This window comes from the organism of the source record quoted next, unplaced genomic scaffold (genome assembly GCF_019419815.1).
Source record: "Pyrus x bretschneideri cultivar Hongxiangsu unplaced genomic scaffold, Pyrus_bretschneideri_v1 Contig2, whole genome shotgun sequence".
NCBI lineage: Eukaryota > Viridiplantae > Streptophyta > Magnoliopsida > Rosales > Rosaceae > Pyrus > Pyrus x bretschneideri.
The window spans coordinates 10,047,925-10,060,341 of NW_025999501.1; the positions used below are offsets into that span (position 1 = coordinate 10,047,925).

At 37.8% G+C, this 12,417-nt stretch overlaps 1 protein-coding gene, 1 long non-coding RNA gene and 1 pseudogene across 2 annotated transcripts; 1 reads left to right on the forward strand and 2 right to left on the reverse strand.

Moving 5' to 3' along the window:
* Positions 1 to 125: 125 nt before the first annotated feature.
* LOC125476889 lies at positions 126 to 1,178 on the reverse strand. The gene is made up of 2 exons (XR_007258116.1): positions 308 to 1,178; positions 126 to 191 (listed from the first exon to the last, which is right to left on the reverse strand). It is a non-coding gene; the product is annotated as an uncharacterized LOC125476889 (long non-coding RNA).
* A 4,496-nt stretch (positions 1,179 to 5,674) lies between these two features.
* Positions 5,675 to 6,959, forward strand: LOC125476929 (annotated as a pseudogene).
* Positions 6,943 to 10,053, reverse strand: LOC103961212 (elongation factor P). Its single transcript, XM_009373744.3, has 7 exons — positions 9,834 to 10,053; positions 9,647 to 9,724; positions 8,902 to 9,008; positions 8,455 to 8,532; positions 8,052 to 8,153; positions 7,677 to 7,758; positions 6,943 to 7,289 (listed from the first exon to the last, which is right to left on the reverse strand). Exons 1-7 carry the CDS (start codon positions 9,982 to 9,984, stop codon positions 7,159 to 7,161), a joined length of 729 nt encoding a protein of 242 aa, XP_009372019.1. The 5' UTR covers positions 9,985 to 10,053; the 3' UTR covers positions 6,943 to 7,158.
* Between the last annotated feature and the right edge of the window lie 2,364 nt (positions 10,054 to 12,417).

Sequence of the window (12,417 nt, forward strand, 5' to 3'; positions counted from 1 at the left end):
GTATCATTATTCAAACCCACCTTGGGGCCCTCATCCACTTTCGGTTTCGGAGTCTTCGCGGGTTGCGAAGACTCCACTTCCTCCTTACTCGGGTCATCAACCGGCTTAGTATCCGACCCATTTTCACCAGAACTTGACACCGTAGGAGGCAGCAGCGGACTAGGCACCGGAGAACCCTCCTTGCCCTTGCCCTAAAGTTTTCGAAAACAAGTAAATTTTCGAAGTTTGAACTAAAAAACATGAAATTCAGAATCTGGAGAGGGAAAGAGAGTTACTGGTACTGTCGTATTGTCGTTTTGAGGCTCACCAATCAAAATTCTGTGCTTGGAGAGCGAAGAAGAAGCATCGGCGACGACAAAGACGATGAATAACACCGCCAGAAAACCGATTCTATACATTGAATTCGGAATTCGGAGCTCGTTTTCTGATCGGATTCACGTCCTCCACGCCAAAACCGTAGAAATTAATCCGAACCCCGATCCGGACAATCGCATTTTGGGGATAAAGTTGCAGGATTTATGAATTTGTGTTAGGATTTCAATTTGGGGTATAGAGATTTGGATTGAAATTTAGGGTTTTAGATTGGGGAAACTGTGATTTGCAGAGACTTGACGCTAGGGTTGACCGAGAAGTCAGCTTCTTCGCAGACGTAGAGAGAGCTCGAATTGGACACTTTCTGACACGTGGCAAACTGCCAAGTGTGCCACCTGTGATACGATGTGGATGTGGTAACATATAATTCTTTGCAGACAGTCATGAGAGCTTTGGGATTCCTGCAAATTGGACATTTTCTGACACGTGGCAAACTGCCAGGAATGCGTTACTAGCATACAACGTTGTAATAAACGGAGAACCATGTGGTTGTAGGGAGTTTTTTTGTTCATCACTATTTAGTGTGATGTATGTTCATTGTTCACCATCTTGTTTATCACCGTTATGTGAGTTTGAATTTCGAGATTCGTGTAGTGGATAAGCACAAATCTCAAAATTCAAACTCATTTAACAGTGATAAATAGGATGGTGAGCATACGCCACACTAAATGATGTTGAGCAAAAATGCACTCTGCGGTTGCATCAAAAGTTCCAGAGAGGGTTGAGCCATGGAGAACCACTTTTGCCCTTTTTGTTTGTCTTAGGCCAAGACCTAAATGTAATTATGTTCAGAATTATAGTCTCGAGTGTCATGTATACTCAAATACCATCTCCAATCAAAGAGGCTAAATATAGTCATCTCAATAATTTATTAATTTTAAGTTTATACTTTAAATTTATTGGTTAATTTAGTTATATTAATGTTGGATATTTTCAAATCTAGCAGTTGAATTTGAATCAATTATTGCAACTGCGGAGCAAGGTCTCAAAAAATGGGGCAGGAGGGGTACCATATCTAGCCTAGCGTGATGTCCTTTTGGCCAAATAGTGGTATTGTGGGCTTCATAAAATATTTCGGCGAGAATGTACATCACAATCTTCTTCACTAAATTCATGGATGGGAAGAACAATTTTTATTGGATAGGGGCAAAGAAGTATTACTAAAAGTCATGGCAATGGCTCTTCCAAACTATGTCATGTCTTGCTTTAAATTACCTATCAATATAAGGAAAACTAATGAAAAATGTTTGAAAATTTTGAGTTTGAACGATAAGAACAAAATAAAGGGTAAGGTGACCAGGATTGACTTTTTAATGTAAAAATATAATTTTTCGTTAAAATGAACAGTACTGCAGGTTTTTTTTTAGAACTCCTATCGCAATGAATTGGAGAGCTTCAAGGCTAAATTTTGGTGGGAAATGAAGGGAGGGAGGTGGCAGTTTGTGTTGGGTCACGTGGAAAAAATGAAAAAAAAAAAGAAAAAGAAAAAGAAGAGGAGTGGGGGTCTAGGTTTTCGGGAATTAAAGTGCTTCAATCTTGCTAGCGGAAGTGCGGCGACGATGATAGGAGGTGTGGGGTGACGATGATAGGAGGAACGGGGTGGGCAGCGAGGAACAGTGCTGGATGGTTTCAAATGGCAGGAGGACGTGCGGATTGATGGAAGCCGAGCCTCGGCATGGAAGTTGAAGCTGTACGAGATGCTTTATGTGCTCTAATATCCATGCTCAAAGTTTAAATAAACCTTTATATTTGAGAGTTAACTTACTCCGAATAGTTTCCATTGAGTTTGCCTTTGCGCCCCGAGCTTGTAACAGGGCAGCTCGCTCGGTGGCTTCTGTTAACCGCACGTGTGATGTCATAGATGAGGATTACTGTTTTCTAAACTTCTATTTAATATTCGTGGCAAGGATGTAAACATTGTTATTCGAATTGATTAATAAAATCTATCGTTTAGAAAAGAAAAGAGAAGCTGTAACATTTAAAAAAAAAAAACCCAAAACTATGATATGAATGATTATGGGGCCTTTTGTATGGAATCGTACGGGCCTAGGGCTTAGGGCATTGGTTGGACTGTGGAAAAACTTGGCATCCCAAAGGAGGTCCATGCTAAATTTGCAAAATTGTTTGAAAAACTTGGGCATAGGTTTTGGATTTAACAGATATAAATAATGAGTTTGATACTAAATTATAACTTACCTGTTATAAATACATTGTTGGTTATAACTAAGGGATGTTTGCTCCATAATTGAATTATTGAAATACATAATTTTTCATGTAGGATGTTTGTTTTTTTAACAAAGAAAGAACGCATAGCAATATTTTTGAAATGCAAGAATAGCATGTTTGTACATTTTGTTGGTGATCATAAGCACATTACCGAAAACTATAGACATTTGCTCTTTATTAAAGTACGAACATCTGCTTCATCGTTGGACCATATTGAAATAAGAAGTGATTGTTGCACAGTAATTTTCTATGCATCCTTGTTTATTTTACCCTTCGAACTAAATAAATAAATCGACATTTGCTCTTTATTAAAGTACGAACATCTGCTTCATCGTCGGACCATATTGAAATAAGAAGTGATTGTTGCACACAAATTTTATATGCATTCTTGTTTATTTTACCCTTCAAATTAAATAAATAAATAAATAAAATATTAAAAGACATAAATAAGTACGAGTGTTCAAAGAAGAAAAGTGTGTATATGTATCTATATTGACTAGAAAGACCAATAAAAAAACAGAAAAGACACAAAGAAAAAACCATAAACCAGAAAAAGCAATTGCAAATGAATCTTGATTACTTTTGTGCTGCATAAGCCTTCGACAGTGAAAAGAGTTTTGCTTTGATATGTATGGAATAAAAACACAACATCTTAAATTGTAATTGTTCATGGTACATGATTTTTCTGCAATAGACAAGTGTATAGGACGAATTAGTGTTTGAACGGCTAGATTATGATTATCGGGGTTAAGATTTTCTCTCTTCCTCTTTTATATCTTTTCATCCTCTCATCTCTATGACTATCGGGGTTAAGATTTTCTCTCTTCCTCTTTTATATCTTTTCATCCTCTCATCTCACACTCTTTATTTTGTTTTCCTCTTTTTATAAAAAATTCAGCAGTTTAATGCACTGGTGCACTGTAGAACTTTTGTCTAGTGCAATACTTACCGTACAAGTTCCCTAGATTAATGTGGTACGTATTAATGGAAGGGGATTCTTTCCAGATCTCTTTCCATCAAATCCACCTAATTTAGGATCTGAAGCATTAGATTTTGATCCAACGGTTACAGTTATTATAACTTTTAAAGAGGTTCTCTATTCGTAACCGTTAAATCAAATTTCAACAATTCAAACCCCAAACTAGCTAAATTTGATGGAAAGGGATCGAGAGAGGATGGCTTTCCCATATTAATGTTCTCTACATTTACCTCTCTTTTGTTTGAAGCAATTATATTTGGACAACTGCAACCAACTGCATAAAATCTGAGCCTTTTCAGATTCCATGTTGGTGATATTCCTTGCTTCCTTGCAGACTTCAAATGAATCCGAGTCCTTATTTTTTGGCTTTTTATTTAAAATATCAATGATAGTATTACAATTTCTAACTTTCGTATTTGAGCTTTAAATTTGATAGAAGTGGCCCATGAGATTGTCCACAGTCAATAATTTTGATCATTTTGTGAAAAATTTCTGTTAAACTGAAAAAACCACTAGTTCAAGTGGAAGGGCTGATTTGACAAAAATACTCTTAATTTAACAGAGATTTTTCATATAATGACCAGAATGATTGACGGTGGATAATAACAAAGACAACTTATATTGATTTTAAATCTCAAATATCAAAATGATGAATTATGACAATCTTAGAGACCATTTTAGTTAAAAAGCTTTAATTTTTTACGCATCAAAAAGAAAGTAAACCATATTATTTAGTACTCTGTCACTGCCATTGCCCCTATCAATGTGCAAAAATGGTGGAGGCAAAGAAGGCAATAAAAGAAGTAGTTGAAGCAAAAAATCAAGTGCAAATGTGGAAGTTTGGGGACGACAAGAGCTCTCTGCTCGACCAATTCGAGAGGCTCTCCGTAGACTTGCAACTCAACCAGGCAATGCTGCGTCGGAGTCTCTCCGAGCCGATGTATATTCGGTCTGAGTTTCCTCTTTTACTCACTCAGGGTCCACCAGAACCGTCACGACCACCACCACCACCACCACCACCACCATCACCGCCACATTTGGTTACGAAGAAGAGACGTGGCTCAGGGTTTAACAAGGTTCTGAAGAAGATGATCAAACCCATTCTGAGAAGAATGAGTGGCAAAAAGAAGGACTTCCCAATCCCAGAGGCCAAAGACCCCAGGTTTTGGAAGACATTTAGTAGATCTGTACGCCTTTGAAAGTTGCAACATTTGAGAATTAGTAACTCTATGTATTGTCTGAACTTCCAACATTTGTATAACTTTTGGGGTTTCATTCCATGTTTTTAATTCCTCTTGTAAGTGCCTGTTCTATGCACATTTTTACATGCTACTCATACATGAAATGTTGCAAACTTCTAGTGATTGGTGGGGATTCAAACGCTAATCACAATGGAATGTGACTATAGCAATATCTCGATTCTCAAGTTATTCACGAACTCTAGAAGAAAACCAAAACACATGACAATTCATAAGTAATTTGAATACTAATGAAAGATGGTAAGTTTCTCGATATAAGTAAGTTTCCTTCATACCATGCTTCGCATTAATAAACGTTAAAATTCTTGTGTCCGCCTAGAGAATCACGTCATTCGTACATCCACTTATACAACTACACTGTTTGAAGAAATTATCACGAAAGACCCACTTTCATCAACTCCGTACGAATGACATGGTAATCCAAATGGGGACAATTTTCTCCAAAAACGACATGGTATTTGATATCGTTTTTTCCCAATTCTAATCAAAATTAGCAATTTTCACCCAAATTAGATATTTTTTACGTTGTTCCAACGTTAGCTCAGACAGAACTCCAGAGAATTATCCATGGACCTCTCTATGATGCCTTCTTCATACCCAACCCCTGCACAGTTTTCCACTCTCCCTCTCCACCTCCACCTCCATCTCCATCTCCATTCTCCAGAACCCAATACAGCGGTAAGCTGCTTTTCCTCGCAGCACTTTCATCCTCAGCTACAAATCCCACTACAACCCACCGAAAACCCTCAAAAGATTACATCTTGCAGTCCGAATTCGAAAACCCAAATCTGGGTTTTGACGACACAGCCAGCAGATTGCAGGTGCAGAATTTCATTGACGGAATCAAAGCTCTGCCCTTCAAAAAAAAAAGAGGAGTGAAATTCTTGGTGTTTTAGAAAAAGACGGTTGTTTTCAAACCGTATCTGAATTCAACTCTCTGCTGATGGCTTTAGTCATAGCAGAAGAGCCTGATATTGCATTGAGCTTGTTTGATGAAATTTTACCAGCTCATTGGTTGGTGCCAGATTCTGTGACGTTTTCCTTCCTGATAATTTGTTGCTGCGGTAAAAACGATCTGGATGGGGCTAGAGGGGGTTTAATCCACATGGTGGAAAATGGTTATACGGTACCCAGATCCTGCAACTTTTACTGTCCTGGTGAATTCGTTGTACAAGAGGGGTAAATTGCGAGGGCTATGGAGGTTTTGGAGGTGATGGGTAGGGTTGGATTGAAGCCAACGGTTCAGATTTACAATTGCTTGCTGAAGGGGTTATGCTATGTGGGGAGAGTTGAGGATGCATATGATATGCTGACGAGAATAAAAAAGATGAAGTAAAACCTAATATTTACACTCAGTGCTGTTGTCGATGGATTTTGCAAAGTGGGTCAATCGGACGAGGCGATGGAATTGCTCGACGAGGCGATGGAGATCGGATTGATTCGGGATGTGGTGAGCTTCAATGCTCTGTTTCATGGGTACTGCAAGGAAGGGAGGTCAATGGAGGGGCCCAATGTGTTGAAGAAGATGAAGGAGATGAACTGCATTCCAGATTGTATCACTTACGGCAGTTTGCTGCATAGATTGTTGAAATGGCGGAAAATTCGGAATGCGATTAGGGTTATGAGGTGATGGTGGAAAATGGTTTTGAAGTGGAGGAGAGATTGATGAACAATCTCGTTAGAGGGTTGTGTAGGAGATCATGGGAGGAAAAAGACCTCTTGGAAGATGCACACCAAGTGTTTGAGAGAATGCGGAGCAGGCATTCGGGTATCGATGCTAGCACCTATGGCTTCATGATCCAGAGTACTTGTATGGGAAAGAAGATGGATGAAGCTCTGGTCAGCTTGCAGGGGATGGTTCGAACAGGGTTTTCACCGTGGATCGTCACCTTTAACAATGTGATTCAAGGCCTGTGTGTTGAGGGAAAGGTATTCGACGCATTGTTAGTTTTGAGCATCATGGATGAAGGTGGTAGAGCAACCAGTAGAGTATCGCACAACCCTGTAATTCATGAGTTGAATCGACGAGGGACTTTCCTCGGCGCTTGTAGCGTTTATGGCTCGGCATTGAAGAGATGTGTAATTCCTAATAAAATACCTCAACAATGAGAAAACTTTGCTCATGCTCATTTCTTTCTTCAAATAAGCCAATCAATGACAGCAGGAGTTTGAAGGGTTAACAAAACATGCCACTAACTTGATGTACAGATATAACATTTCTAGGCTCTATCATCAAATGCAGTGAAGCCTCTGCATGGTAAACAAAAATACAATACAAAAAATTTCCGGCCAACGCTATGAAATCTCTGAGGCATAAATTTACTAATTTTTCTCAGCTCGGGTCATGTATTGCCCAGTTCTGGTATCCACCAGTATTTCATCACCTACATTTACAAACAGCGGGACAAAGACAACAGCACCGGTCTCAAGAGTTGCAGGCTTTGTTCCACCTCCTGCGCAAAGTTAAGGTAGAAGGTATGTGAATTTATGAAGCAGAAAACGGAAATGGACCTTCAAAAACGTAAATGAGTGGCCCCTTCTTTGATCGCTGGTAATGAAAAACGCAAACACAATATGGATATTCCACAAAGAGGAGATATTCCTCTCTCCAAACTTTTCGTCTGAGACAAGGTGCAATAGCGAGTTCTAAGTATTTCTAAAACCCGAGAAATCAATTAGGCAAATAATCTACTCAGCCTAACCCTGTAATGGCATTTTTGTCTGGTGGCATTTTACCAGCCTTCATGTCCCTAAACAAGACATGGACTGATGGATATTTACACCAGTCGCATACTAAATTTGGTCCTTTGGAATGTGCAAGAGGACATAAATTGCATTACCTTGAGCTGTGTCACCTTTCAGTCCGGGATCAACATCAACCACCTTCAGCTGCACTGTGATGGGGATATCAACATCGATAAGCTGCGAGCACACAAAAAAAGTGCAGACTGCTTTTCAAAGACCACAATTATGATACCAATAATCACGATTCGTCTCAGCATGAATCTAAGTTGTATAATCACAATACGTCAATGACTTTAAATACACTGCTTGAGACTGCTCTAAGTTCATTAGGTAGTGCCCAAGAGCTGCATCTCGGAAAAAAATAACCGTCTTGGCACAATCTATCTAGTGCATAATGAACTTCGCAGAAAAAACTGGAAATTTAATAGCTTGAAAGGCAATGGATAGCTAAAAGAGAATAAGGAAAGTACTTTATCATTCCAAAGAAGCAAATTGCAGTCCATGCCCTCTTTCAGCCACTTTGTTTTGTCCCCAATACTCGATTCATTTACACGAGTTTCTTCATAGGTAGTCTGAGACAAGTGAACGAAAAAAAATGTTTACGATAGAAAAATAAAGATATTTATGAATATCTTGTAAAGATAATAGAATCAGCTAGCTCCCTTGATAACAGGAATAGATGCTATGCGTCTTAAACACTGAAGTGAGGAGCATTGTTTTGTCCCGAATACTCAATTTGTAAGTACTCCACAATAGTCATCATGCACTCTTCCTTCCCTTTTTCTATCATTTGGTTAGAGTGCATGACGACTGTTTTGGAGTGCCAATAACAGCTCTTTAATTTTGTAAATTAGAAACTCTGACGAAGAATACCAGGTCCATGAAGACAAACTGGGGGCCATCTTTGTATACGAATTGCTTTGTTTCCTTGTATATATTTGCCTCATTAATCTGCAAAAACAATCAAACATGGGAAGGTATATATGTCATTGTATAGACATCTACCATATTCACTTTTACGCGCTCCATGCTTGAAATGAAAACTTTCTTTCCTTAACAACAAAGTGATATCAAATATAACCTGAAAGTTAAACAATGTCATATGTTTGAAGACAACTAAACTTAAGTATGCCACACAATCAGTTAAGATGAATATATAAACTTGGTTCTGAGATTAAACTGCTTGCAAAAAATACAAAAATAGACCATGTCATACGCTACATATTTAGCTGACTTTGTTATACGTGTTAGCAAAAAAATACTATATTAAACTTCAAATGCATTTGAACACAGAAATAATGATTGATCAATAAACATTACCGTGCTTCCAGCTCGAAATGTTTTCTCAACAGTGTTTCCCGATACATAATTGCGCATTTTGGTCCTTACAAATGCCGCCCCTTTCCCAGGTTTCACGTGAAGAAACTCTACATAAGGCAACAGACAGCAAACCAGTAAGCTTAAACTGCGTAATTAATCATGGAAATAGTCGTTTCCCTGAAGAAAAGAAAAACCTCCTCATTGGGAATATTAGTCAGACAAAAACAGACACCTGCAGTTATAGAGGCAAATGGCAATTGAGTACACCTATATTCAACCCGAACTTCACAAGCAACTCTCGACGTACCAATAGCCCCCTACTCGAAGCAAAAGACATGATTCGAAAGCATGACGCAGAGAAAGAAAAAGGTTTTCATATCAGCTTAGCATCATGGTATTCAAAAGGCTTTTGATTTTTTCCTATTTCGCATACCCATCATAAAACCGTGAGAAACCAACATGTACATTGTGATCCTCATAAACCAACTAAAAGACACAAGCTCCCTAAAGTATGTCTACCGTAAAATTTACCCGAAAACAAACACAAATGCCATGAGACTAGTACTAAAATTGGTAATTATCAAACAAAAAGAAACATAATAAAATTGAATTACAGCCTTAAAACTCAATATGTTCACATACCCAATAAGAACAAAGTCCAAAATTTTCGACTTTAAGTCTTTAAACTAAAAAAAAAATTCAAAAAAAAAAAAAAAGTATTAGAAGAGGAAGATAATATAATTACCTATAACTCGCCACGGAGCTCCATCAACTTCAATGTTGGAACCCACTTTTATATCGTTGCTGGAAAACGCCATTATCCCTGAAATTTTCACAATTCAAGCATCATTTCACTAACCCAGAACCAATATTACATGAATTTAACTCAGCAACAAGTAAAATCGAAGAGTAAGAGAGTAAAAGGAGTTTACTGGGAAATCCGAGACGCAGGGGGGTTCGGGAAGAACTCCGCATGGCAAGAAAGAACGGCTTGGACGAGAACGAAAGCGACGAAAGCTGCGACGGACGGCTGAGGATGGAGGAGGCGGAGGAGACGTTGAAGGAGGTAGCCATTCCCGCCATGGCTGTGGATTGTTTGAGAAGCAAAGGTGTGTGATTTTCTCTGTAAATTGTGCCGGAAATTTAGATAAGGCCTACGGCATCGGAGTCATTTGCTTCGCGCCTTGCGGTGGGCTTGGGCCTGGATTCCTCTACTTCTCTCACTTTCGGTGGTCCATATAAGGCCCATTTGGCATGAGTGATTTCAAATCATTAAGAGACAGATTCGAACTTAGATAGTCTTATACTGTGAGGAAGAGGCAAAAGACTTGTAGCTCAGATATTTTACAGCACATACCTTTGCACTCGAGGTCATAAGTTTGTTCTTCCCTCTCCGTTATCGCTTTTATAAAAAGAATTGAAGAAGAAAAATATCACAAGACTATAACCTTGTTTGCAGTTGTAATTAAACATATAACATCTCAAAGTTTCTCTCCAACCCATCCTAACTCCCAATACGCATTCCTTCTTGGCATTCAACATAAGAAATACGTACAGGGCTAGCCTGACTAAACTGAATTTTCTAGCTCAGCTCAATTCAAGTTAGTCTATTTTATTAGCTTAGTTGGTTATAAACATTTCCTCAACGAATTGTAATTTGCATGTACCACAATTCTATTACAATCCATAAACAGCGTTTGAGATGGAGAAAAGCATATCTTATTTGACTTGTTACATCCTCCATCAGTAAAATATTCAATGATAACCTCAAGGTCCTCAACTAATTCATATTAATTGTCGTTTTTGTTTTTGATTAGTCTCCTGATTAACATGTTAATCATTCATGGTTTCAATCATTAGCCAATACAATTAGTCAACGCCATCCCACTCGTTTCTAGTCTAAAAACGACATCCCTAACACGTGCTGCATGTTCCGTTGCGGCGTGACTCCTCGGTCCACAGCGCGTGCGTTGCCCTTTCCCCATCAGCACTTTGGTAGGTGCCCACATATCCGGTTCACATACCGTCACCACCTACTATTATGGCGTCATAAATATAAAATCAAGTCAACGGCTGCGATTTGCTTAATCATTCCATCGCGTAACTCCACGGAGTTTGACAGTGCGGAGACTCTCTAAATACTAAAGGACGCAAACTTGAGGCAACACATAATCTGGTCTTCCGACAAATTAACAGAAATACCGCTAAATTGTAGTAAACGTGATCGTAGTTGGTTTTTTTTTTGCATGCACGATTGGATAGGAAAGCTCCTCGATGCGCATTTTCTGGTACTACTTCTGCTGTCGTTTGTATAATGGATAAGATAAATGTTAAGGAGATTCTTTTAAAAGTAATACTCTTTATGGATTTTTGTCATCTCATGTTTTTGACATAATGTTTTATAATATTGGTACGGAATTAACGTTAAACTGTGAAGTGACAGAGAATTCATACATAATACTACTTTGAGAAAGCCTCATTAGCATTTCTCAATTGATAATTTACTTTTCTTTTTTATTTTATTTACTTGACTTTTCTTTGTTATGTTTTGATTCAAGTATAACATTTCGTGCTAACTTTTTTTACTTATATCACCAACGTGATATTCTTCGTACATCACATAATGTCATATTTGAAAATGAAAACATATAATCGTGCTTTATTTATACATCTTCATTTGAAGCTAACCTAGATTATTCGGAAGATGATTCGAACTTACATGCGGAGAGGAAAATATTACTTTAACTAACTTTGGCTACATCTTCGTCTATTTTGACAATATTTTAATGAATTGGAATTTATATTACTGCTGCAACACGTTTCTCTCGCTTCATCAACTCACTTTTGTAAAGTAAATCAAATTTAATGTTCTCTTCGAATCACATTGTCAGTCATGTGGCACATAATATTTTGTCACTTAGAGCTTTGAGAACTCAATTTCTCAAAAAGTGGATATGTCAAGTGTAAATAAATTTTTTTCGCTTCATCGACTAACTCTCACAAAGTGAATCTATATAGTTCAAAATTTGAAGACTTTCTTCAGCTCATGAGGGAATTCATGTGATAGGTAAGGTTTTCTCACATTGTGAACTAAGTTTCATAGAGCAGATCTACCTAAATTTCTCTTGATTCTTCAGCTATATCTCACAAGGCTAATGTATTTAATTCAAAATGTTGCAAATCAAGGTGGAAGCTCAATAGGTAAATTTTTCTCGCTTTTCCAGTCTCACAAAATAGATCTACTAGTTAAAGGTAAGTTTCTCTCGCTTCTTTAGCTAATTTATCTTACAAAACAAATCTATCTAATTCATGGTTTTGTCAAAGTGCGGTGTCATATCAACTGCATGTAAGTCTATTTTTTAGTTGCATGTAAGTTTCTCTTGCTTCAACATCTCAATCTCAGACAATAAATCTATTTAAGTCAATATTTTCTCTTTTCGTTTTGGTTTAAATTTCAATAAAAAATGATTAGTAACACTGCGTTTAGATGAATAATTTGAGATTACTAAGAAATTC